This window comes from Plecotus auritus (genome assembly GCF_963455305.1).
Source record: "Plecotus auritus genome assembly, chromosome: 1".
Classification (NCBI taxonomy): Eukaryota; Metazoa; Chordata; class Mammalia; order Chiroptera; family Vespertilionidae; genus Plecotus; species Plecotus auritus.
The window spans coordinates 174,463,711-174,491,631 of record NC_137770.1 but is presented as its reverse complement, the minus strand read 5'-3'; the positions used below and the strand labels follow the sequence as shown (position 1 = coordinate 174,491,631).

Below are 27,921 nucleotides of genomic sequence, written 5' to 3'. Positions count from 1 at the left end.
CTTCTGGTGACCAACTAAGTGGGACAAAATCTTGTTCCCCCCTTGTGTAGCTTCTTTAGCACGTGCCCTTCTTGTTCTTGTTTTAACCTTTCCATCAGCAATTTGATTATTTTACCTTTAAAACTACCTTCCATTGTCTGCCTTCGTATTTTGACCCACCAAGTGTGTGCATATGCCCGCACATCCCTTTTGGGAGTAATTTACATTTTCTTCTGAGATTAAAAAATGTCTTACCTGTTTTTTACTCCTTTAAGCAGGTGCCGATTTTAATCACCTCTTTCCAGGCAAGAGGGACAATGCTGAGTAAATGCCTCCAGCAGACAGAAACCACTAATTCCTATCTCTCAGGTCCTCCTTGGTGGAAAGAATGGATGAACCTATGTTCCGCCCAATAAGCTTTTTCAGAGCATCTAACATGATTATTTCCTAAACTGGCCCCTTCCTATTCTACAGCTTGGCAAAATTTCTAGTTACATTTAGCTTCCTCTTACCACAGGAATGAAACACATTTTCCCTTTTCTTCCAGTCACATGATCTTCATTGATACATCACCCTATTTCATTAGCATGACTTTGGAGAACTGAACTATTGAGCTGCTAGATTTTACTTTGGTTTTATTGTTTATAATGTTTCATAGCTTACAGTTAGCTCTGAGAGAAATAACTAGGAGGGAGCATTTGTTAAAGATAGAATGCATTTTGTAGAATCGAGTTTATTTAGAATTCATTTGTTCATAGCTCTACATATACATGTGTGTGTGCTCACAGCGTAAAGTACTTGAGAACAAACTTAAAAACTTTAGTGTTCTATATTTCACTTGATAAAAAGTTACAGCATTTTGGTTATGATACACCCAAAAGAAATGCAAGTCATTTGGCCCAACTTTCTAATTTCACAAACCAGAAAACTAAAATCCAAGATAAACTGGGCATCGTGGTCTAGGTCACAAACGAAGCTCTCTGTGAGCTAGTAGAGAAACACCTGGCCCAGAACCTCACAGTGAATCTAATAACCAATGGACTCTTTGGGAATGTTAATCAAAATATCCTTTGCTGTCATTTTAACTCGCTTTTATCAACTGCAAAATATTCTTCCTCCTAAAATGTTGTGTTCATTGTCCATTTCAATATTTTCCTTGTTATTAAGGTTCTAAGAGAAAAGGCTATCACTGTTTATTATCTACTCTATATGTGCATCATACCATTGGCTCTTTTGAAGTGGCAACAAATAAAAATAAAATAAAACCCTGTAGCTAAATGAACAAGAAAAAGCTCTTTCTAATAATCTCTTATAGAATTACCATCTGTGAATTAACTTAAATGTTTTCTTGAAAAATTTATTTTCTTCTTTATGTATTCATGATACATGATTCATTTATATTCAATTATCCAGAGACTATTTCTAAATTTCATGTATGTTCTCTTGTCTAGTATCCTGGAATTTGGTGAAAAAAAAAATCTGTACTTAATCTAAGAAATATTCCCCACACTGACAATACTGCCAAGCTAGTTAACTACATTTTTTTTTAGGCCTATGTCAAATATCATTGTTTATTTTAATAAATATTTTTTAGTTAGACTAAGAAGTTAAGCATTAAGAAAATAGTACTTAATTATAAGTGATAGCATCTATTAAGGATAAATGCCTGATGATTCTATTTCTTTTATGTAACAGATTAGCAAAATAGTTCTGATTAAATCCTTTAAATGTAAGTTATTGAGCCAAACTCCTTCCTACCTCTGGTATTCATATATAAAGGCGTAAGATTTTAAAATTAGTACCCATAAACAGACCAGTGCAGAACTATACAAAAATATTTGAATGTTGGAAAATAGAGTAGAGGTAAAATAGAAATGAATACTTTTTCTTAAAAAAAAAAGACCTTCCTTTTTTCTTCATATTCACATTTTACTTTATATGCTTAGAAATTGGGGTTTATTGTTAAAACTATTCATTTGCAGTAAGTTCCTTATCTTTGATGTCATCTACAATGAATGTAGAAGAGATTAGAGAGCGATTAACATATTTAAAGAACCAGCCGCACAAACAATGACATCATTACAAAGGCCTTGTTTTCATTCCTGTGCCATTAGCAAGAAAGATGTGATGGGTGAGTACTCTTCAGAACCAGGTTCACAGTGGACAGGAAGGGCCTCCTCCCAGTGAGGAGAGCCTGAAGTCACAGGCTCCAGCCTCCATCGATGATGACGGGGTTACCTGTTACGTAGGCAGACTGCAGGGATGAACACAAGGAGACAGAACAATTAGCCAGGTTCCACACAGGTGGTGTTTTTCCCAATTCATCTATGACTGACGTAGCTAAACAATTTATTCTCAGAGTAAAGGGAGCACTCAACAAAGAGAATTCACGAAAGTCTGAATTAAATTTTGGGATGATTTAACATCGCTGTGTTCTTGTGGTCTGGCCCCTGGCTGGTGTTTCAGCATATGTCACATTCTAAGCAGGTCTATGAGGTGTTTGGTCTCACAATCAGAAAATTGAGAAGTTAGGTGGCAGCCCTGGCCGGTGTTTCTCAGTGGTTGGAGTGTTGGCCCAAGCACTAAAGGATTCCGGGTTCGAATCCCAGTCAAGAGTTATGGATTCGATCCCCGGCTCCAGTCAGAGGCATGTGCGGGAGGCAATCAACCACTGTATCTCTCTCACATTGATGTCTGTCTGTTTGTCTCTTTCTCTCCCCCATCTCCCTCTCTCCTTTCCACTCTCTCTAAAAATCAATGGGGAAAATATACTTGGGTGAGGATTAACAAAAACAAAAATAAAAGTTAGGTGACATATAGTCATTCCTGAAATTAGAATAAAGTCTAGGCTAGAACATTACATTTGCATTTCGAAACTCAGAACTATTCTAAATGAGCTGAATTTTGTGCCATTGATAAACTTTTGAATATAATCAGGTATGTCGGTCATAAAGTGGTCATGTCAATTACCAAACAAAAAATTTAAAAAAAAGATATTGTATATACTAGTATAGTTGATCAATATATAAAGGCAATTCCAGGAACTGAAGCAGACTAAATATATTTGAAAAATTTGAATGAAGATACTTAATTATTATAACCTATTAAACTATGAAAAAATTGGATGCTAGTTTTAGATACAAATCTGTACTAAAGGAGTTAAAACAAATAACAATTTTTCCCCACAGTATTTTTCACTTTCCAAATTATGAAAGGTTGCCGGAGGCCAATCATTCTACCACTGATGGAAGGATGTGGACAGGAAACTGGGAAGGCTGGTCAACAACCTTAATTGTTTTGATCACTCACTGTTTAGTTGAAACATTGTTAGCTGAAGCAGCCTCCACCTCTGTTTCTCCTATGTAAATTTCTGTTATTGGAATTTCCTGCCTAAAGGTTATGGGCGGATCCCATAGTCTCAATAAAAGGGATAGCAAGGCCAGAGCAAGGGGTAGTCCTCCCACTAGAGGTGGGCTCCCGCCTGGTCCCCCAATATTCCAAATTAATACTTTTCCGAGTCTCTTTTCATTTGTGTGCGGCCTTCTCCAGAACCCGAACCCTGAACCACGCGGGACGTGAAAGGGGTTCCCACAAAAGGTAAAATGATTTCTTGTGGTAGAGGTTTAAAAAAATCTCTTTTAACTTAAACATAGATAATAAAGGTTAAAATCTGTGTTCTTTTAAATTTACCTAAAGCCTAAGACAACGGACGAGGGAAGAAGAAAAGACACGAGTACAGAAATTTTTAAAGTTTATTCTATGAAAACTGATCATATAATGTAGATAAACTAGGAGGGATACTATCACTTTACTGAAAAATGACGCCCTCCTTCCCCAAGTATTTTTATAAGGCAAGCTCTCTGTTACACATCCGTATTCCTCTGGGCCCCTTTAAAAGGCTAAAGGTCCTTTTGTTGCATGTTTCAAGACAGAACATTTCCAAATATGTGGTAACCTAAACTCTGGATAAACAAGGGCAACTTAACTAATCAGCTGTACCCCCAAAGCAAATGGGCTCTTCCGAAGACATGCATTCAGGGAAATCACAAAGGCCAACATACTTGCTTCATTAGTATTTTGTCTAGCAAGTTCCCCAGCTATTAACTGTTTAACTGTTGATAATAGTTCTAAGAAGTAGTAACTGCTCTGTCACCTGTATTGGTCAGATTCAAATCCTGTATTGGTCATATTCACCAACCACCTGGTGTGCACCACCACGTTCCTGTAAAGAGGAACTAACTGATGAGTAACACACCTCCTCACTCCTGCCTATGCACTTCCTTATCCCTCTCTCTTTCTTTTTTTTAAATATATTTTATTGATTTTTTACAGAGAGGAAGGGAGAGGGATAGAGAGTTAGAAACATCAATGAGAGAGAAACATCGATCAGCTGCCTCCTGCATACCCCCGACTGGGGATGTGCCTGCAACCAAGGTACATGCCCTTGACCGGAATCGAACCCAAAACCCTTTAGTCCACAGGCCGATGCTCTATCCACTGAGGCAAACTGGTCAGGGCTATCCCGGTCTCTTTTCGTACATTGTAGTGCCCTGGTCATGTAACATTCAAAGCCGTAAGACAGAGAGGGATGTTCCTGTGCTCTACACCTTATAAATATAGTTTCTGCTTTTGCAGTAGGATGCCATTTAAAAACAGACAATAGCTGTTAAAGAAGAAACTGGTTCCTGTGTAGGTGCAAAGTGGAAAGAGACAGAATTAGGAACGTCCATACATGATGACAAGTACGAATTCATAGGAAAAAAGAGCCAGGGGGAGTCTGCTAAATAAAGGCACCGGGAAAACTAAAAACACCAATTTTGTGCTTGCCACATGCAATTAAATCTGATGAACCTCCTCCCTGCTTCACCTGAAGCGCTCAGAATATTGGAGACTCATTTGTTTGACTCACACTTAACCAGGGTTTCCCCAACTGAAATTTCACTCCTCTATTTCATTTACTACAAGATTTAGTAACATGTAATGCTGAATGAGGAAAAGTTGGCAGCTCAGATCAAAGTGGCCTTTCTTTGAGCAAATTACATCAGAATGGATCCCTATCTAGTAACTGCAGCATCTTAGCATGTGTATGCCCATTACTCTCAAAGACAGCATATATATATATTTTTTAGCAAATATTGGCCAAATATGATTAAGATAATGAACCCCTTGCGAAGAGCAGTGCTTACTTCATCAGAAGCCAAATACACACACAGCAGGGCTATTTCTTCTGCAGTTGCAAACCTTCCAGTCTTCTGTCTCTTCAGAAAATCGCTCAGGGCCTGTGACCAGAAACCATGCCAGACATCAGTGACCGGAGCTGAAGTGTGAACTCACCTGCAATTCCTCCTGGCAATCAAAGGCAAGATGAATCTACAGACGTACCACTGGCTTGTAGCCTTAATCATGTATGATGCATAATATGTGAGAATATCATTAATTGTGGGCTAAGCAGACCAACCAGGGCTAAGGTGACTTTCTAGCTACTCAAACTATTTTGTTATTCTACAGACACTGTGACAGATCAGAAAGTTCATATGAAAGAAGGGAGCTTTTTTAAAGTTGTAGTAAAATACACTTAGTGGGATATTTGCCATCTTCACCATTACAGTTCAGTAGTGTTAAGGACATTCACACTGTTGTGCAACCCATCTCCAGAGCTCTTTTCATCTTGCAGAACTGAAACTCTGTACCCAGTAAACAGCAACTCCCCATTCCCACACCCTCAGCACCTTCCCCCCCCCCGCCCCCCCCCCCCGCCCCCCGGCAACCACCACTCTACTTTCTGCTTCTACGAATTAGTCTACTCTAGGTAAGGAAGAGGGCATTTTCTAACCGGAAGATTTAAACACATTTAGGAGAGTAGGTATACCTCTTCAGGATTTGGTCGGGCTTGTATTCTTTCTTGCAGAGATGGGGTATCGACAGTTCCTAAGTCAAACAGGGACATTCAGCGTGGTTAGTTACTTTTGAAGCATCCATCTTATATAAATACTGCTGTTTGAAATTTTAGCCCTGCTATTTGACTTCTGTAAATTCTTGCTTGCTAAGACTACTCCCACTTCAGAGAGGCCATTAAACCTTCCCCAGACAAGGTTATCAGTGCTGGTGCCAGGCCAGGCCTCTGGTTGAGGTCTCAAGGCCCCAGCACATACGGGTTCTTTAAGAACTTGCAAAAGGGGCCGGAAACACCCCATATTTGGGAGACAAAGAAGGTAAAAACATATAAATAGGGAAAATTCCTGCATGTTGGGGCCCAGAATTTGAGAGACATTATTCTCTGGACCCGCGCGTAATAAATGTAACTCCATCTCTCTAAGTATTGCTTTGTTCTTCTTCGGTTTTCTGTAACACTTTAACTGAAAAAAGAAACAGACATTTAAACTCCCTTTCCATATGATAGGACAATCAGCGAAAGCCTTCTCCACGACTTAGAATGACAATTTCACGTCTACCTGCCAGCCCTGTTATGTAGTAGGCTTATAACTTCTGTAGTAACATTTCTATGACTTTTTAAAACACAGACTATATTCTTGGTGACACTAGGCAGGGACTCTGGGTGAATCACACAGCATTCCCAAGATACAGATTTTAGTCACATGATGTTAACATGATCCTTTATGTATTTTAAGCACTTTTACATGTATTATCTCAGTTAATCCTCACAACCATCCTGAGATGTGGATACAATCGTGGAAGTGCTTTCCCAGCATGAGAATCCAGACCGCCTGAAGGCCCTCAAACCATCCCTGGTGTCAGGTTCACGCTGGGGACCCCGGGGCCAAGTCTGTGCCTGTCATCTTCCCCCGTAACTTAGGTGGTTCTCTTGCCTATTTTCATTGGTTTCAAATTCCTGTTTTTAAGCACTCTCATAAAAAATGTAATTTGAAATTATTTCGCTTAAAAAAAATAAATGACACTAAAATATTTTAAATCCCACTTAGAGCACGTTTCCAGACTTTTTGTTCACGTACATGGTCTGGCAGTTCTCCTGAGAGGGCTGTTTTTACTTCTTCTGAATGAGAGTACTCCAGGAGACCACATGACCTTCCTAGGTCATAAATGACTTTACAGTCATATCTGCAGCTTCATCTTTAGACCTTGCTCCTGGGAATGCCATAGATTTGATGTTTGCTTGGAAACCATTTCTTAATGTTGTCATTATTTGCCATTTCTCTGGAGAGGCTGGGAATCTTCAGAATCAGCAAATCCTGGCTCTTTTTTGTTGAACAGCCATTCCTTTAGCTTCTCTCTCTCCTCACATTTTACTGTAGGGGGCAGCACTTTTTAACATTCCGGGTGGAAATTGCCTTTGCTAGATCACCCAGTTCATTAGGGATGTTTTCTACCTCACGTTACTGCAGGGAATAGTGTTGATAAACTTTCTGAAGCCACATACCTTGTATCGGTTTCCAATAGTGTTTCCCTCACCTCCCTCATCAACAGTCTCCTCGCAGTACAACATTCTACCAACAGTGTGCTCAAGGCCCCTAACACGTTCACTGTACACTCTCTTCAAAATCCTTACAGCTTTAGCCACTTCCCTCCACCGAGGCAAATGAGCGTCAGCCCCTACATGTGGCTGGTATGATGGCTATTACACGAAAACTGTGGAGCGAGCCTATGCCTTCCACTTAATTCATTGCCCCTGGATTCTGCTGTGTCCATGGCACAGACCACCACCCACGCCACAGTCCACACAAGTCCGCAGTTGGAAGTGCTGTGACTATCCAACCACCAGAGTCATCCCAGGCACAACCATTCCTAGTCAGGTTTTCTCCTGTGACCGGCGCGGCGAGTCATGGCTGGTTCCTTGTTCCAGAGAGTTTGATAACATATTTTCCAGTCTCCTGAAAAGTCCAACTGCTAAAACAACCATATTTTCCAAATCACTTTGCCATTTATTCCATTGGGTAAATAGCACCAAGAATAGCTGTACCTAAGTTTCACCAGTATGTGTTAAAATTGTCTCACTTATATCCTCCTTTTCTTAGTGTTACCTATGTTTACCTTTTTTAAAAATCCTTATCAGAGGATATTTTTTTCCCATTGATTCCTAGAGAGAGTGGAAGGGATAGAGAGAGAGAGAAACTTTGATGCGAGAGAGACACTTTGATTAGTTGCCTCCCGAATGCAGCCCGACGGGCTGGGGATCAAACGTGCAACTTAGGTATGTGCCCTTGACCAGGAATTGCACCCGTGACCCTTCAGTCCATGAGTTGACGCTCTAACCACTGAGCAACTGGCCAGAGCTATGTTTACTTTTCTAGTCTAAGAAAAATCAAGTAGAACACCCCAATCATGGAAATTCTGTAGTTTGCAGGGTATTTAGTAGTTTTCCCTCTTTAACTAAGAAGTCGGTGGTTTTCAACCTGGGGGGAGACCCTGATGGATTACATCAGAATCTCCTGTGGGGCTTTCCAATCACAGACATACCTTGTTTTATTGCGTTTCCCCTTATTGTGTTTCACACCCATTGAGCCTTTTATAAATTGAACACAAGACCCTTTGCCAGCAAAAAGATTATGACTTGCTTTATTGCGATACTAGCTTTATTGAGGTACTCGCTTTATTGCGGTGGTCTGGAACTGAATCCATAATACCTCCAAGGTATGTCTGTACCATACACAGTTTCCCCCATCACTCCCCAAATTCCAGCAGGCCCTTCAGGTTTTTAAAAGGTCCCACAGGTAACTGTGAAATTATACTTCTCCCCAACTCCTCAATAACCATTGTGAACTACTGAGAGAAACTCTGATCCTGGACAGGCATTATTTAATTGCTTTCCAGAGAGGAAGTTAATACCTGTTCTCAGGCACCTTGCATTCATTTGGGGTAGGTGGAGCCAGGTAAAAGGGCATAGCTACTTACCCGACACACCCACGGTTATTAAGAGAAGGGGAAGTTTTTTATCAAGAAATAAGTTACTGAATACTTTTGTTTGGACAAATTGAATGTTCTTTCTACTAATAATGAGTTTCGCCTTCTCCTTTCCTTCATAGGAGAGTCAGCACACTTTCTGGTAAAAAGCCAGAAAGGGAATATTTTGAGCTTTGAGAAACCTTTGGTGTGCTTTAACTATCCAACTCTGCCTATAGCGTGGGAGCAGTCCTAGCCCACACATAAGCAGGGTGTGGGGGTGCTCCCATTAATCCGTATTTACACAACAGGTGGTGGCCAGATTTGGTCTATGGGCCATCATTTGGCTGACCCCTGTTATAGCCTAAAGGAAGCTGTTCATCTATGGGCCATCCAGGAGGTTCCCATCACCCAGCAGCTCCCTGTCTTCTGGGAGGCTCTTCTCCCCTCCTTCCCGCTGTCCTGTCAGTAAGGTCTACTTTTCCTCTTTGCCCTGACAAGGTCATCCCTGGTCTGCTTCCAAGACACCATGCCCTGGCCAGTGCTGTCTCTCACTGCGTGGTTTGGAGCTGCCCCAGGCACATAAATAACATTAAACCCTTTGCCTCTGTGGCTTATTCCTAATGACTTCGCCTCTCATTCCCAATTATCTTAACAAGCCTGGCCCTTCCCTTCTGAACTTTTCCCGATGACAGGAGACAGTAAAACACGGAGTAAACAAGCTTGTGTAGATATCTTTCACAGTGGCAGCCAGGAGGTCAGATAGGACAGGTTCACAGCCCTTTAGTGTGGAACTCACCTGGACACACACAGTTGCACCTGATACCCTGCTGGATGAAGTCTGCAGCCACGGCCTTCGTGAGGCCAATCACAGCGGCCTTGGTGGTGCTGTACACACATCTGTTCACAACTCCTGGGGGAAGGGAGGGCTCAGCAATTGAAGGAATAAAAAACACAGGCTCCTTTAGAAACGGAGCACAAATAAGTGTCCCCAGCAGCCATGGTCATGCTTCCCTCACCCCACCCTTTTAAACAATTATCAGGTTTTCTCCCTTAATAGGGCTAGTTTCTGAGCGTGGGAAAATACTATCTTTATTGGCACAATTCAGCTGAGACTTAGGTGTTGACAAGCTGCACTTAAGTGACTGGAGTGGTCTTCGTTTCTCATCATCAGTTGGTAGACCCCTTTGGCAGATTCCAAAAGAGTCAGGGTAAAGAAAAGAAAACAAAACCAAACCAAGAGGCCCAGGCATGTCTTTGCATTCCTCTCTTGTGTAGGTTTAAGGTGTGCATCCTTGCAAAGAGAACGATGCTATCTCAGCAGCAGCTATTTCATTTTAAACCTGCAAACCCATCTGTGCCAGACTGTGGCGTTATTCCAGCTTGCTCTGCAATCCTGCTCTTCAATGTGACTCCTCATTCAGGGCCCAGATCAGCTGTCCCCGCGAATCCCTCCTCACATCCACAGGCAGTTAGCTCCCTAGTGATGGCACAGCACTTTGCACAGAGCTCTGTTACAATCCTCTCACACTGTGGAAGACGTGAGTTTGCCTGCCGCCCCTTTAGGACTGTGAATTCTTCTGGGGCAGGAGCACATAGTGGGTGTTCAACACATCATTTAAAAAAACTTCCTCACCTGAGGATATGTTTTAGAGCAGTGGTTCTCAACCTTTCTAATGCCGCGACCCTTTAATACAGTTCCTCATGTTGTGGTTGAGAACCGCTTAGCAGGGTCGCCTAAGACCATCGGAAAACACAGATATTTACATTACGATTCATAACAGTAGCAAAATTACAGTTATGAAGTAGCAACGAAAATAATTTTGTGGTTGGGGGTCACCACAACATGAGGAACTGTATTAAAGGGTCGCGGCATTAGAAAGGTTGAGAACCACTGTTTTAGAGAGAGGAAGGGAGAGACACATTGACGTGGGAGAGAAACATCGATCGGTTGCCTCCCATAAGCACCCTGACTGGGAATCAATCCCGCAACCTTTCTGTGCAAAGGATGACGCTCTGACCAACTGAGCCACCCGGTCAAGACAACACATCTTTTTTGATTAATTAAATGAGGAAATGTTTCCTTCTCCCTCTTGATTTCCTTCTTCCCTCTCCTGAATTCCCATTAGAAGAGATAAATAAAAGGAGGGCACAACAAAAAAAGTTTTATTTAATTTTATGACTGGTTCACATCTAAGGCAAAGGGACTGGAAGTTAAGGAACTTAAGACCAGTTTTAAAGGCAGTTTTGAAGTGACGTGTGGCTTTTATGGGTTCTGCTGTGCTCCTCCCCTTAGCTTAGGGAGGTGAGGGGCTTTGTGCATCGTGACCCCAGGAGACAGACCTACCTTTGATGCTGGAAGCCACAGAGGACATGTTGATAATGTTGCCAGACTTCTGAGCAAGCATCTGCCAAAACAAAACAAATTTTAAAAAAATGCTACTCCGCAGGCTAAAAATACTGCCTCTTTAGAAGATGTGCATTTACTTAGGATTTGCAGATCCATCTTATTAGCTATTAACACTCAGTGCAGTTAAGCACTCTTCAGAGTCTGACCCAATCACTGCTGGGAGTTGACGCCCTGTGCTACAGCCGCTGGCTGGCGGGGACAGTTCCCAGGGGGATTCCCCACCGCCTTGCGGTGAAACAAGAGCATCAGCCAGACCAAGAATGAACTGAGCTGAATGGAAGGAAAAGAACGGTAATCCTTACTGTGTGTCCTGATGTTGGAAAGCTCTCGCCTTCATTCACCACAGTATCTGTTGAATACCTACTGTGGTTGGGCATGGTGCTAGGTCTAGGAGATGCAAAGGTCAATGACAGTCCCTGCCTGCAGACAGCTGCCAGTCTGCTTGGAACGGCTGATTTAATCAGCACCCAGGACAGCAGCAACCTTCACAGAGAAGAGGGAGGGGGTGGGAAGGGACCAATCCAGGTGTGGGACACCCAGAAGAAGCTCTTGAGGAAGAATTATGTGGGTTGATTTTTGAAAACCACTGTTAGTCAGAAAGATCAAAGAGAAGGGTGTTTAAAGGAGAGAGAACCCTGTGCAGAAAGGCTCCATCGAGGTACTGGGAGGCAGGGATGGGTCTGGCTGCAATGCAGGGTGTGGGAGCAGTGAGGCCAGAGGCCATGCGGGGTTGAATGTAGGAATTTGGACTTTACCCTGAAGGCACAGCAGTGGTGAGAAGGAAGGGTTTAGTGCAGAGGAGAGGCATGTTCAGACGTGGGGGTTACGGAGATGACTCTGGTGTCCTGGAGAGGAGACCCCTGGAAGTGGAGGTAGTGCTTCAGGAAAGGGGGATAAAGCAGAGATGCAGAGCTGTCAGTGGGTAAGAGGTAGCTGAGGCAGCAAGGGCAGGACTTGGTAAATGGTTATGTGCAGTGAGGGCTGCCTCCCCACCTAGAGCTGTGAAGATCCCCTCCCTCTGAATTCCTCCACTAACGAGTGAACTCAGTGAGAGGAGGGTCTCGGGCTGTCCTGTCCTTCTAGACAGAGTACACCATAGGCCGTCAATACATTTTGATGAATCAAAAATAAAGTGCAGATTACTGGGCTCTGCCCCAGACCTAAGAGAATATCTAATGAAATAAGCTGCTATGAGTTACAACGTTTTCAAATGAACTTTATGTATTATAACATATATGTGTATGTTTTTAAGATAATACATGTATGTGTAAAGGCATGGTGCCCATGAATGTTTTGGGGGAAGAAGCAAGAGGTGGGGAGAATTTCTGCCTCCTGGGCATTAACTTCTCACTGAAAGCAGAGGCCAGGAAAATGGCTACAAAGAACCAGGGGAGATGGTGGACAAGAGTGGGGTGAAGAGTTAAAAACTGTCCGGGGACATGGAAGAACCAACTAGAGAACAGAAGAAAAAACCAGTATGTCCTATATCATGAAAATCAATGAAAAGTTTCTATTGGGGTGAGTTTTTCCAGCAGCTTTCAGACAAAGAGGACCGGAGAAGGTAAATGACTGGATGGATCCAGGGGTGAGGCTGCAAGAGTATACGCTTCCCATGGTGTTCTTACTTCCTATTTTGATACTTAGCTACTAATTGTATCTAAAAGGAGATTCTAAAACAACCCTAAGGCATTGTGCTGGACTGACTAACAGGACACAGGAGAGGCTGAAGTGAATGGTAGGGGAAAAATTTACCCCAACTTATATAATAAAGAATACCATAATGAAATGGGGTCCTCAGAAACACCCCCGGACAGTTAGTACAGCATAATCATGCTGAAAACCAAGCCTTAAAATGATTCGTTCCCATCAAATTTAGCAAATAGCATAACCCATTTTTATTTATTCATATGTTCCAGTTTTACTGAGCTATCATTGTCTTATAGAACCCGTTTTAAATGAATATACAATATACATAGCCCAATTTAATACATAAAGATGGGCTATTAAGTGAGTTCATTCTCCAATCTTCTAAAATGCGATAATAACTCAGGCTAAACTTTAGGAGATGGTGGTGCCACCCTCTATCACCTGTACTATCCATTCAACCCAGGTTTCTCTGCTGATTCTAGAGCCCATAGTTCTTGCCTCCTTCTACTCTGCCTTCTTAACACCAGCTTGGTACCTGCTGTCATTGTGTGAATGCTCTTCCTGGCACCCCATGCAACCGTCCTCTCTGGCAAGGACGACTATAAAGAGAAGTGCCTGGTACATAGTAATGCGACATAGGACTGATGTCCCTGAAACTCAGGCAGGGGCTAGAAAGATCTCTAAAGATTCCCTCTAGCTTTATCCTACTCTGACCAGCCCTCCTGTTCCCACTGACCAGAGCTCAGCTCCTAAACTAGGCAGACACTGGCTTCTGGATGTTCAGTGATTCCATGCCTGACCTCTACCTGGATTGACAACCTAGATACACATAGTCACTCAACAAGTGTTTTCTAAGCACCTCTATGTGGTAGGGGCTCTTTTAAGATACAGTGAGTGGTTAAAACCCCCACATTACTAAGACCTACTAGAATTCTTGCCATCATGGGTTTTCTTTTCCATTCCATGGTGGACCTTGGATTCTGCATTGACCTCCTTACAGCATTTTCAACTTGTCCTCTGCCGTTTGACTGGTCCCCCAGTTTTGGAATGATTTCCTGTTGTCTACCCATGAACAAATATTTCCTGTAAGTGTTCCTATGTTTTGACCATCTGACATTTCAGATCTGCCTACACTTCAATCCTGGGCTCCCCGGAAAGTTCCAACCTGGTATACGTGCACCATGGTTAATGAACGCAGAGGGTCCTAGACAATTCAGCCTGGAAGGGATTTGGTAGCCTATCACCCTCATTAAAAAAAAAAAAAGAAAGAAAGAAAGAAAGAAATAGATGCTGAAAGTGAGCAAGTGCCATCTCCCAGCTCACGTGGTGAATTAGGGGCAGAGCTCAGGCAGCACCTGAGGTCTTCTGAGGCCGGGGGCCAGGGTCAGATTTAATAACACTGACTCCTGATTCCCTGTCCCAGTCATTAATATCTCTTGGGATTTTTTTTTTTTTTAACAAATGAGTGTTATTGGTTCATATGGATTATTGTTAAAATGTTTTGTGGATACAAATCACTATGTTTTCAATCATAGACAAACTCATTAACTTACAAGTTAGTGTTTGATATTTTCAGTTAACACTTATGTACATGTTTAAATTTCAGCTTCAGTGCACTCACACCTGCTTCCCTCACTGATGTTTGGAAAGCTTTCCTGACAGGAGGCTGGTTTTACAAATGAGTCCCATACAGCGTGACCGCCTTGCCCACTGTACCCTAAGCTTTCCACTTTATCAGAGCTTCTGCTTCTCTCCCACGTCTGACACTAACAATAAGTCTTCGAAAAATACATCCAAGTTCCAAGAAACAGATTATCCTGAACTCCAAATTAACAAAACATGCAATTTATATATTTTTAAAAGTTTCCTAGTTCAGTATTCCATGGATCCAACCAAAGATCCATTCTAGGCTCTCAACAAATAGATTTGAAAAATTCCTTTATTACTAAGTTAATTGTCCCAATTTTCCCTTTAAAGTCCATCTGGGTGCTTCCTGACATCAGACTGAATACTCAGAGCAAAGTACCAGCCTTGCCTTGTCACTGAAAAGCTCTCTCCAGCCCTGGGCTGGGCAGCATTCAGTATGTCCGTCATCTAATCCAGCTGGGTGGAGAGAAGAGCTCTTCTGCATTTCTCGAGGATTCAACTTACAATCCTGAACTGGGCTGGCTCTGTACTCAGTCAATCCCTTGCATTGTCTGAGCCTGTGCTGCCTGTGACTATTGACTTATAAGCTCATTGAAGTCAGTGCTTTTCATATGTATACCTCCCTCTCCCACAGCACCTAGTGTAGTGCTTTCTATCAAAAGGTACTTAATGATTGTAAACTAAAATTAAGAATGTTGATGAGTTGTGAAGGCTGGAGAATTCAAGGGTAGCAGACACAGGAAGATCACTGTCTCTTAACATGCAACGTCTCTGATCTCTCTGGTACCTCTGCGGCCTAGCTAAAAAAAGGAGTGCTGGGAGAATACTCAGAGTACAGAAAAGCAGTGGCATACATCCATCTTGAGGGCATGTGCCTAGACACTGAAATTCAAGAAGGGGACTAACTTCCAGGGTTTCCATTCTGGTTCTAACAACTTACCAGTTACGTGACCTTGGGCAAGTTCCACAGCCTCCTGTTTAATCTCCGCACCACGGATGTGGTAAGCTGGTGCCCACTCATCAGACTGTTCTGGCCAGTGTGCCTCCTTGCTGTCCCTCTTCAAGGAGCCCTCTGCCCAGATGCCTAAGTGGGCCTCACTTCTCTTTCTTCATAGCACTTACAACCACCCACATGATGTATGTTTATTTGATTACATATTAGCCTGCCTCATGAGCCCACAAAAAAAATGGGACCTCCCTTACAGAGAGACTTTGTCTTGTTCTCTTCTGCACCTAGAATGGAGCCGGGCATGTAGAAAGTGCTTAATATTCCTTGAATGGATGAACTGGGTGAGCTGATTTATATTAAGTGCCTTGATATAAATGTTCAATACAGGTTAGTCATTATGTCAGCCATTATTACTCTTTAGCACCTGTGGGGGTCCTTTCTAGATGCCCGTGAGGAGACCTACTTATCCAGTGGGGCTTCCCCTAGCGGATCGTCTTACTTTGGGAAGAAATGCCTTGATCATCAGGTACATGCTGCGGACGTTGAGGTTCATTGAGAAGTCCCAGTCTTTCTCTTCACAGTCCAGGATGGTTCCGTGATGCACAAAACTGGAACAGTGATTACACAATGGGGGAAATGATCAAGCATTTAAAAATATTTCTATTCAATTTCCTTATCATCTTTATTGTCATTTATTGACTTAGACCATTGTCCTTTCCCTAACCAAGATTTTTAACATGTCAAACATAAAAGAAGAAGGCGAGTGTTTGGGGCCACCAAACATAAGAAGCTCTATACCACAGCACAGGAAACATGGAAAACAAACATAAATGAGAACATCACACCTGCCCTGACTCCCCTTTCAAGGGCAACAGTGCCCCCTGGTGGCACAGACTTAACATTCTCAAGGGAAATCAAAATTGCAAGGAAAACATCTCTAGGCAGTCAAGTATTACCACTATGTTTAACATATGGAGTAAACAAAGTGGAACAAACCAAAAACTTAAAGTAACATCACTCTTTTGCAAGTCACACTTCCTTCAGGAAGCACTGTAAAAACTGGGGTCCTAAGTGATGTCACTGTCCCCTGGACCAAAATTATGTAATTAATGATAAAATATTATTGGTGTGACTGTACTTCCAATTAAGTAGAATAACAGAAAGAACCACATGCTCTGTCTCAATACCACTCACTTAGCTGAAAGTTTAATAAATTCTCAGAAACTATTTTTTCTAACTGATTTTTTTTTTTTTTTTTTTATGGCTCTGGGTATATTCTTATATGAGGGATGAGCAGGTTGTTTAAAAAATAGATAATCACAAACTGCTGCTTTAACTTAATTTACATCCATTATAACACATAATTAAATGATGGATAGATTGGGGTCCCCTCTTCCCCACCCTGCCTGGCTCTGAAACATGGTTTGGAAGAAACATCTACACTAATAAAAGAGAAACATGTAAATTGACCATCACTTCATTGCGCCCACCAGCCAATCAGGAGTGAGTATGCAAATCAACCCAACAAAGATGGAAGCGGCCCCACCCCCCAGCCACTCTGGGCCTCTGGGCAGCACACATGCAGTGGCCAGGCGGGGTGGGACACCTGCTATGAGGGGGAGGGTGGGGGGCGGAGGGAGCTACAGGAGCGGCGCTCCGCTGGGAACAAAGACTGAAGGCGGCAGCCAGAGCGAAGGCCTGGGTCCCGGGTGCCAGAGGAAAACTGTTGCCGGCAGCCAGGGGAAGGAAGGCCTATTGCATGAATCTCTTTGTGCAACGGGCCTCTAGTAAATATATATTAGACTAGAAGCCCGATGTACGAAGATTTGTGCAAGAATAGGCCTTCCTTCCCCTGGCTGCTGGCACTGCCTTCACTCTGGCCCAGAGCCACCTTCAGCCTCTCGCTTTGTTGCATCAATTTGCATATTCCCTCCTTATTGGCTGTGGGCGCCACCATCTTCGTTGCAGAGTTACAGTCAATTTGCATATTCCGTCTTTATTAGATAAGAAGGTTCTAGGATTATTCTATCAAACCAGTGATACAAATATGGCACTACATAAAAGTAAAATTTCAGAATGTATCGATGAGTTTCTGTGTAAGTCTCAATTGTATTCACTGCTACTGTCACACCTGAGAGAGGACAGTGCTAGAAGTCACGGCATTGACATGTAGCTGCTCCAATTCAAGTCTCATCATTCACGTGTGGTTTGGCAAGTTTGGGACCACCCTAACAAGTTTCATGAATTCCTTCTGCGCTGCATACAAAGGTACAATATGAAACTTCTTTCTCTGGGATTCATTGTCCCAGTAAGAACCACTGAGCTTGGTATAGTATAAAGGACTTGCTAGAATGATATGTCAAAAAACTGGGAATGGACAGGGAGAAACCAAGATGGCGGCATAGGAAAACACCTGAACTGCTGCCTCGCACAACAACTTCAAAACTACAACTAAAAGACAAAATGGACATCATCTAGAACCACAGGAAGGCGGGCTGAGTGGAAATTCTACAACTAGAAGGAAAGAGAGAAGCACACTGAGACTCAGAGGAGCTGCAGAAGTAAAGGCAGAGGTATGGAGGTGCGTGCGTGCGGAGAGGGCTGGCAACTGAGTACACGGCTGGCTTTTTCAAGCGGGAAGGAGACACAAGCTCCCGACTGCTCTGAACTCCAGTTCCGGGCGAGACTCTTGGGACCCAGACTCATACGGGGAGAAACTGGACTGTCTGGAAGCAGGCGGAACTTGAGGGCGGCTTTCTCTCAGAGGTGCTTGCAGCGATTACCGAGGGACACTGAGACCCGGGTGCCTCTTAGGGCAGGGCTGACAGGAAGCCATTGCTGTTTGCTCTGCTCTGAGACTCCGCCCCATCCAAGCTGTGCGCAGAGGCTTTTGCATATGAATGGCCTGGTCCTTAGAATTTTAAACTTACCTAACAAACTGCAGCTGAGTCAGAGAGACCCAGAACATCCAAAAGAAGGCCCAAAGTCCCACAGCAGCTTGCATTGCTTCACAGCTGGGCCTCATCTGGGCACCTCCAAAACCCAAACAAAGAAGAGGAATCTGCAGATCTCTCTGTAGCTCCTGCTGGGTGGCCTCAGGCAGAGGCTAAATTAGCACCTCCTTGGAGATCCAAGAGCCAGTGTACCCAGGGGTCAGAGTAGGACCATCCAGATTACAACTCCTCAGATCCATAAGGGACACACTCAGGGGGCAGACTCAGTGAGCACCAAAGCCCCACTGAAGCAAGACTTGCCTCATAGGGGTGTCTCCAGCACAGAAGTTCTCCCATCGTAGACACAGCTGATCCTCACAGCCAATTGGCTTGGAGGTCAATTCCTCCCAGTGATACCAACAGCAATCAAGGCTTAACTACAACAAGACTGTGCACACAGTCCACAAAGGGGTGCACCAAGAGTGTCTACCTCAGGTAACTGGGAGGCTGAGCCACTGGGCCCTATAGGACACCTAGCACACAAAGCCACTCTATCAACTCAGGGAAGCAGCCAAAATGTGGAGACAAAGAAACAGGTCACAAATGAAAGAAATGGAGGAAAACAAATGACTGGATATAGAGTTCAAAACCATGGTTATAAGGTTTTTCAAGAATTTTCTAGAAAAGGCCAATAAATTTAGTGAGACCCTCGAGGATATGAAAAAGGACCAACTAAAATTGACTGAAATAAAAAATAATATACAGAGATTCAACAGCAGACTAGAGGATTGCAAGAATCAAGTCAACGATTTGAAATACAAAGAAGCAAAAAACACCCACCTGGAAAAGCAAAAAGAAAAAAGAATCCAAAAATATGAAGATAGTGTAAGGAGCCTCTGGGACAATTTCAAGCGTACCAACATCCCAATTATGGGGGTGGCAGAAGAAGAGAGAGAGCAAGATACTGAAAACCTATTTGAAGAAATATTAACAGAAAACTTCCCCTACCTGGTGAAAGAAATAGACTTACAAGTCCAGGAAGTGCAGAGAACCCCAAACAAAAGGAATCCAATAGGACCACACCAAGACACATCATAATTAAAATGCCAAGAGCAAAAGACAAAGAGAGAATCTTAAAAGCAGCAAGAGAAAAGCAGTTAGTTACTTACAAGGGAGCACCCATACGATTGTCAGCTGATTTCTCAACAGAAACTATGCAGGCCAGACAGGAGTGGCAAGAAATATTCAAAGTGATGAATAGCAAGAACCTAAAACCAAGATTACTCTACCCAGCACAGCTATCATTCAGAATTGAAGGGCAGATAAAGAGCTTCACAGATATGAAAAAGCTAAAGGAGTTCATCACTGCCAAACCAGTATTATATGAAATGCTGAAAGGTATTCTTTAAGAAGAGGAAGAAGAAGAAAAAGGTAAAGATAAAAATAAAAATTATGAACAACAAATACATATCTATCAACAAGTGAATCTAAAAATCAAGTGAATAAAAAATCTGATGAACAGAATAAACTGGTGAATGTAATAGAATCAGGGGCATAGAAAGGGAGTGGACTGACAATTCTCGGGGGGAAAGGGGTGTTGGGGGTATGGGAAGAGACTGGACAAAAATCATACACCTGTGGATAAAGACAGCGGGGGGGGGGGGGCGTGGTACGGACAGAGGGTGGGGTGGGAACCATGTGGAGGGGAGCTATGGTGGGGGGGGAAGAGGAACAATTGTAATAATCTGAACAATAAAGATTTATTGAACTGAAAAAAAAATTGGGAATGCCTGCATTTCAATACACTGAGTACTTGACTTCTAATAACATACTTAGTTTTAAAGACGTTCTACTGGAGAACAGTTTTTGATTTTATTTTATAAATCCTAGTGGACATTAGTGACAAGTCCATTGGTGTGAGCCTGTCACCAGCCTTAAGAAGGTCAATACCTTTCGATTAGTACCAGTTGTCTTGAATAGATCTTAATTGCCTTTAGGCCCAAACCCAGGTTAACTCTTACAGCTGTCTTACTTGCAATAAAAATTCTGTCCAAAATCAGGTCATATTTTCAAGGACTATATTGTGGCTCATTATAAATAATTTGGCCATATTATCAAAATTATTTCAATAAAAGAAGAGCGAAATCAAAAGTTCTGAATTACCCAGCAACATTAAAGAGAACATCAACTCTCTCGACTTCATTGGCAAACTGATCAATTTGTTTCTTCTTTATGACATCAAGGACCCGTGTTTGAATACCTGAAAAATAAAACAGAAGACACCATTTCTCTATACCAGTGGTCGGCAAACTGCGTGGTTTGTTGCTCTGTTGACTAATGAGTTTGACGACCACTGACCTAGACTCTCGATTCCAATAATTACTGGCTGTTGTTCCTTGTGATTAAGCCCCTATCCCAGTGGTCGGCAAACTCAGTCAACAGAGCGGCAAACCGCAGCTCATGAGCCGCAGTTTGCCAACCACTGCTCTATACCCATAAAAAATATCTAGCCTCGGAGATTCAGCTGTTTGGAAGTGTGAAGACTGCAGTATCTGCCCAACAATCATAGGATTGTCTTCAAGTCCTTCCCAACTGGACCTCCCAGTAACACACTTTCCTGGCTCTCTTCCTGTCTCGCCATTCTCTGAATTGATTAATAAAAATGTTTGCTGAGCAACGACTTACAGTGAAGTATAAATGATCTACGTCAGATGCTTCTCGGTAAGTAAGCAGTAATAACTGAACGTCCGCTATTTTAGCCCCTTCTTTCCCCCCAGTGGTTGAGTCCCTACAATAGAAATTCTGAATCGTGTGTGTGCATGTGTATGGGGAGGGGGAGGCAGGGAGGACGGGCAGGGTTGTGGGAAAGACTGTTTCTATTTGTGAGCTTTATTTTTTTTTTAAAATATATTTTATTGATATTTTACAGAGAGGAAGGGAGAGGGATAGAGAGCTAGAAACATCGATGAGAGAGAAACATCGATCAGCTGCCTCCTGCACACCTCCCACTGGGGATGTGCCCGCAACCAAGGTACATGCCCTTGACCGGAATCGAACCCGGGACCCCTCAGTCCACAGGCCGACGCTCTATCCACTGAGCCAAACCAGTTTCGGCTGTGAGCTTTATTTTTATGTCAATTCCATTATTTATTGAAATGACTTTGATGGTCAAAGGTATCATGACTTATTTCTGGCCTAAACTGTAGGAAGAAATGAGAGGCCAGGGAAAGGATCTGGCCTTGAAAGAGCAGGTGTGGGGTCTGTACTAGTTACTAGAGAAATCCAAACATTCTCTTAAGGAAAGCAGCACTCATTATTGGTATTTTTTTAAAACAATATATGGGTTATTTTATTATTCTCTTTTGGATATAGGAAATAAAACATGAACAAACAAAGAAAGGGAAAAATGGAATTGAGTTTCAGGAAGACTCCTTTCCCCTTTGTACTTTTCCTGCACAATAGCTCTACTTTGCGCTGTTGGAATGATACTTCAACATCGTCTAATTCAGTTAAATAATTCAATGACCTAATTTGTGTTGGATCACATAACCTGTTCTGTTTTGATTTCTTTCAATTTTCTGTTCTGATTACTTTCAGAATAACTCTAACTGAAGTTCTCTGATGTTGGGGTGCAGTAAGGGCTGATATACACATAAATAATCTGGGTAATCTCTTTGGGTTTCTGATCATGACCCGTGATTTTAGGGCTGAGCTATCTCCCATATGGAAGCCACTACCTAGATGTGGCTATTGAGCACTTGAAAGGCAGCTAATCTGAACTGAAATGTGCTGTAAGTGTAAAACACACGTGGATTTCAAAGATTTAGTATTAAAAAATATATAAAAATAATTCATTAATAATTTTTGATTATGTTAAATGCTATTTTAGCTATATTGAGTTAAATAAAATAGATTATTAAATGAACTTTCAACTGTTTCATTTTAATTTTTTAAATGCAGCCACTAGAAAACTTAAAACACCACCTGTGGCTCACGTTCGGTTGCTATGGGACAGCACTGCCACTGGAAAAGGAGGGCCCAGAAGTGAAGAGTTGTCATAAAAAGTTAACAGCTGTTCCACTTCCACATAGAATTTTCTTGTTAGGTCCTGAATCCTTCAACATGTTGGATTCATAAACAATTTTAAGTCTGTATCTAACATTCTGTGTATATGTGTAAGTGTGCAGATTTTTGTCTGTATGTTCACAGAATATAATTTTGATTGTCAGAGAGTCATGCTCCAAAAAGGAGGCCAGTGAAGCTGCTCAGCGAAGGCATTCTCTTTCAGCACCTGAGCACTGCTGCTTTCTAATCCCTGTGGACGCTGGATCCCAGGCTCAGGCGGCAGGGTTGCTTACCTGGGTACATTTCCAGTTCCTGCAGCTTGGACTCATTGACATCTGTGGCTATGACTTTGGCACCTTCTCTTGCAAAAGCCTGGGAGACACAATACACAAATAAACGCTTTGTGTACTTGCTTAAATTGCTCTCATGAATGAAAAGTCATTAAGCCTTTTCTCCTTTAACTTATTTTCATTGTCTCCCCCCCTTCCCTAAGAAATAGGTGGAATATCAAACTAACTAGTCTCACCTCACCCTTCCCATTGTTATTTTTATCATTAACTAGGACAACTGGACATATATTGTGCTTGTCATCTGACTTTGTAATATAAAATAAATATAAAATAAATCAGTGTTAACCTCACCCCCCCAACTAGGATTCAGTTATTAATACCTCTCAAAATACTATTCTGTGATTTGATAGTCTGTATTCCATTTCTGAGCATGTTCTTATTATATTCAATTTCTTATTATGTTCCAAATAATAAGAGAAAAATGGGTTATTTCAACACTTTCCTCTCCAAAGCATACCACTGTTTTCATAAATGTCAAACCACACGCTGCCATTATGCTTAAAGTGCATGATTAGCTCAGGAGTAGGATATAGTGTGGGAGGTTTGATATAAATGAGAAGGTGGAGGTGACCTGACAGTTTGAACTTTGGTGTCCTTTATCTGAAACAACATGATTTCAGAAAGCTATGCACTCCCGTAGGGCCCGGGTGCAAAGAAACCAGATGGAGAAGTAAGTTTCTCAGAATCACAGGTTATCTGTAATGTAGCATAGCAAACTTATGAGGTATTCATTCCCTCATCTGACTGGGGTCAGAAGTAGCAACTTTTCTTTTTGTAACTTTAGACAACAGAAGCACAAACATAAAAAAAGAAAGAAAGAAAGTAGAGCAGAAGTAGCTAAGCATGGAATCTGTCCACATAATTCAGTACTTCAACAGTTAGTGAGCAAACAGCAAGAGACGGTAACTTACGATGGCGGCTGCCCGGCCGATCCCCTGAGCAGCTGCTGTCAGGATGATGACTTTCTTATCAAGTCGACCCATAATGGAACCTGTGGTGGAATCTAAAGTCAAGTTCATGTACTGGTGGCCTACTGGTCAGTTACCTGGGTCTTGGTCAGTTACTGGGGTCCGGCTCTGTGCCAGCAGCAACATCTAGAACGAATGGTTCAATGTGCACCTTTAAGAATTGGAAGACAGCACCTCCATACCAAGAGCCCATCATCTGAATGCTTATTACTCTACTAGAGGCCCGGTGCACGAAATTTGTGCATGGGGGTGGGGAAGCCCAGCTTGCACCTCCAATCTGAGACCCCTTGAGGGATGTCTGACTGCCCATTTAGGCCCGATCCAATAGGATCGGGCCTAAATGGGCAGTCAGACATCCCTATCACAATCCAGGACTACTGGCTCCCAACTGCTCGCCTGCCTGCCTTCCTGATTGCCCCTAACTGCTTCTGCTTGCCAGCCTGATCACCCCCTAACCACTCCCCTGCCAGCCTGATTGATGCCTAACTGTTCCCCTGCCAGCCTGATTGCCCCTAGATGCCCTCCCCTGCAGGCCTGGTTACCCCTAACTGCCCTCCCTTGCAGGCCTGGTCACCCCTAACTGCCCTCCCCTGCCGGCCTGGTTGCCCCAACTGCCCTCCCCTGCTGACCTGGTCACCCCTAACTGCCCTCTCCTGCCAGCCTCATCACCCCCAACTGCCCTCCCCGGCAGGTCTGGTTGTCCCCAACTGCCCTCCCCTGCAGGCATGGTCACCCCTAACTGCCCTCCCCTGCAGGTTTGACCACCCCCAACTGCCCTCCCTTGCAGTCCTGGTCCCTCCCAACTGCCTTCCCCTGCTAGCCATATTGTGGCAGCCATCTTGTGTCCACATGGGGGCAGCAATCTTATGTGTTGGAGCGACAGTCAATTTGCATATTACTCTTTTATTAGATAAGATACCTAGCTGTTTATATCAAACATGTTTAGCATAACCCACTGAAGTGCTAACTGAGGCAGACATTGGACTTGCACCTACCTTTCATTTCTTCAGTACCCAGAGAAGAGGGCTCTGATGGGACCCAGAAGGAGTGGAGTCCTTCCCTTCACTACTGCCCACCCTCTCCCTGCCCCTGCACACGCTGCGGCAGCATCCTGTGTGCCCTCACTACTCAGGCTGCTCCTTGCTTTCTCCCCTGGAAACTCTGGTCAGGGTTTGCACATCAATCACCTGAGGTTTTTTCCTCGTCCCTTAGAAAGATGTCACCGTTGGCCTCAGAGCCTCATTGAACATAAGAGCTGGAAGATCAAATCATGTCCAATACCCTCATTTTACAGATGAGGAACCTGACCGGGCCTGCTCAAGGTCAAGGAGCTGGTCAATAGCAGAGCCAGCACTAACCTCAGGCCTCCTGACTCTCTTGCTATGTGGACATTCCACCCACAATGCTGCTGGTCCTCTTTTAAAGTTTAAGCATGCAGCAGTGACACTTTAACAGACACTCAGTAATGTTTAAACGGAGGACTGAGAAATTCTGACATAGGGGAAATAGGATGTGCATGAGCTATTTGGCCAGTGCTTGCACTGCAGATCTTACGAGAGAGGAGTGGCTAGGGATGAGGTTGGGGTGGTTCAGAGTCAGATGCTAAGTAAATGAGGCCGTCTTCAAGGAACCCGGTTCCTTCTCTTACCCTGCCGTCTTTAATGTGTGCCTCTGACCTCACCCCAAGTCACAGAATGGCTATGATCCAGGGCATCATATAGGCATTCCAGGCAGAAACAAACAAACAAAAAGGTGGTGGTGAATGAGGTGGGTGTCGAGTGAACCAATTTTAGTAGTACATGAACAACCAACTGAAACGATCACTCTGCTCGATTACCTGGCTGATCAAGTACAGGTAGCTAGCTAGTCTTGCCTAGAGGGCTCACATGACCTATTCCTCTCTTTTTGAACTTACCTTGTCCTCTTCAGCCCTGCTTGACTTCAGGCTGCCCTCAATGGGCACTTCCACTTCAAGCCTCCAGCCTTTGTCCAAGTTCTACCTAATGAGGGGCTGGTTGCTCCTGTGGGCCATGGGCACCGACATGATCAGACATGTATTTTAGAAAGATAACCATGGAGAACAGAAGGTGGCAGCGAAACGGAGTGGGTGATGAGACCCAGCTTGGCCACCAATGCACTCACTGCAAAGAGATCATGTGCTTTGCCCAATGTTTCCAACTATGAATTCAAACCCAGGCGGGATTGCAGGGAAGACCGGGCTCATGTTTTTCTTCTCTTGGTTCTCCCGCGCATCCTGCAGACCCCATGCAGAGGCAGGGCCCTGTGCCGTCTGGCCCCGGACCCCAGTAACTGACCAAGACCCGGGTACCTGACCACTAGGCCACCTGCGCCATGAAACCCCCCGCTGAGTTGGTGTTGAAGCCACCTTTCCGTGGGCCAGTGTCCAAGGGTGATGCAAACACCGCGGCAGACTCACTTCTAGAAGACACGATGCTCCTCCCACTGGTCTGGCAGACCCTCGTGCACGGCACCTGCAGGCTCCCACCCATCCCGGCATCTCGCCCTCTCCCGCGGCGGGCGGACTTGGCGGTGGTCTGCCGGCTCTTCCCGCCTTACCCAGTTCCCTCCTTGTATCCTCTCCCATCTCTGTCTCCTCTGGTAAAACCCAGGCCTGTTTAACTCTCTGGAGTCCGCTCCTCAAGGGGCCAGACTAAGGACGCCTTGGAAGAACGGGCTTCAGGGACCAGCGGGCAACTTCCCCGGTGCTCCCTGATTAAGTCCACATTTGTGATGCGGTGGCGAAGCTGGGCTTTTAGGGTGCCTGACCTCCTCTGACGCAATCAATGCGTCTGCACGCTTGTTTTTTCTTATTACACAAGTGGTACATTTTCACTTTAAACACGAAAAGAGTTAAGAGCTATATTCAATATTTACTTTAGAAAGTAAGAGATTCCAACAACCTGTACCCTCCTCCAATCCTGAGCAGGGTGTGTTACAAAGCTGTTAGCTCACACTCTTGGCGTTAGGGACATCTGACACGCGGCACTGCGCAGGCACAGCCAAAGGTTCCCCTGCGACACGTGAGAAGCAGGGCTGGACGACTGCTGAAGCACAGAGCAGCCCTGTCCCTCCCCCTGAGCGCCTGCCCCGCGCTGCCCGCCCTGCCTTCTGGGGCCAGATTTTGGACCCAAAGGCTTACTGTTAGATACACCTGCACTATCAAACGAAAACGGACTTATTAAGGAAAATGAGTGCAAACATGGCCTGAAATGGTGAAACGAGGCAACTTTCAATCCATCCAACGTGAGAACCACACACGATGTCTTTCTTACTCCAAATATTGGAATAAAAATGCTAGTTTCCGACGAGCACAGACACAAACAGAGCATTGTGACGAACTCTATCTTCATGAGCCAGGAAGAAAAATGTTCACGTAAGACACTGTAAAATCCTCTTTTCTTTGGCTATTTTGAAAAACTTACTAAAATACCAGAGTTTCAAACTCGCTAAAAACCCACCCTTATCCTGATCTAACTGCTAAAATTAATCCTGAAATAGGTAATGTGCAGAAAAAAAGCAACATCTAAAAATTCCACTTCCCCCTTCCCCACTCCAAAGTTTCTTTTAAAATACATTGGGGAATCTTACTTTAGAGCAGCAAAAGGATGGCGTCCTCCCGATCACTCAGCCAGCAATTAACTTGAGGCTTTTGTGCAGAAGCAAGTCAGGCGCTTAAGAGTGCGTGCTGGGATTTGTAGTTCAAGTCCCTTCCGTTTTTAAGAGGATTCTCATGTTCATACTGTATATGTGTATGTGCTGCCTCCTAGTGGAGCTCGGTGGTAACTGTTAAGTCCAAGTAGAAGGCGAAAAGTGGAAAGCATTTTACAGCTTGCTTAGGATGTGGAAATCATTTCCTTCACTTTAAGTTTAATCTCTCTAAGTCCTTGTCGTTTGCACCTACTATGTGCTGTTCTGAGGTTCTCAAGATTGAATATGCCAGGCCCTGGACAGTGTGTACAGTGGTTAGAGCCTCGGCCCAATCTCCTAAGGGTCTCCCAGTCAAGAGTAGCAGATGGTTTGCAGGTTCCATCCACAGTCGGGTCAGGACTTATGTGGGAGGCAACCAATCGATGTGTCTCTCTCACACTGATATTTC

At 43.6% G+C, this 27,921-nt stretch overlaps 1 protein-coding gene across 2 annotated transcripts; it reads right to left on the bottom strand.

Moving 5' to 3' along the window:
• Positions 1-682: 682 nt before the first annotated feature.
• Positions 683-27,491, bottom strand: BDH2 (3-hydroxybutyrate dehydrogenase 2). 2 transcript variants are annotated; one of them, XM_080662651.1, is made up of 10 exons: positions 27,414-27,491; positions 23,748-23,827; positions 22,780-22,858; positions 20,585-20,681; positions 15,988-16,096; positions 11,183-11,243; positions 9,635-9,748; positions 5,849-5,907; positions 5,166-5,258; positions 683-2,233 (listed from the first exon to the last, which is right to left on the bottom strand). In XM_080662651.1, exons 2-10 carry the CDS (start codon positions 23,817-23,819, stop codon positions 2,180-2,182), a joined length of 738 nt encoding a protein of 245 aa, XP_080518777.1. In that variant the 5' UTR covers positions 23,820-23,827; positions 27,414-27,491; the 3' UTR covers positions 683-2,179. The 2 variants fall into 2 exon arrangements, with proteins under 2 accessions (XP_080518777.1, XP_080518778.1); XM_080662652.1 differs by having other exon boundaries at positions 23,748-23,930; positions 27,414-27,478.
• Positions 27,492-27,921: the final 430 nt, after the last annotated feature.

What these genes read in the sequence shown, in the direction of transcription:
- BDH2 (XM_080662652.1), bottom strand. Translation starts at nt 23,855, where the DNA reads ATGAACTTGACTTTAGATTCCACCACAGGTTCCATTATGGGTCGACTT. An exon ending in GTGCAACTGTGTGTGTCCAG is followed by an intron (nt 5,908 to 9,634) that starts GTGAGTTCCACA and finishes TGTTTGACTTAG; the next exon opens with GAACTGTCGATACCCCATCT. An exon ending in CCCGACCAAATCCTGAAGAG is followed by an intron (nt 5,259 to 5,848) that starts GTATACCTACTC and finishes TTCTGGTCACAG; the next exon opens with GCCCTGAGCGATTTTCTGAA.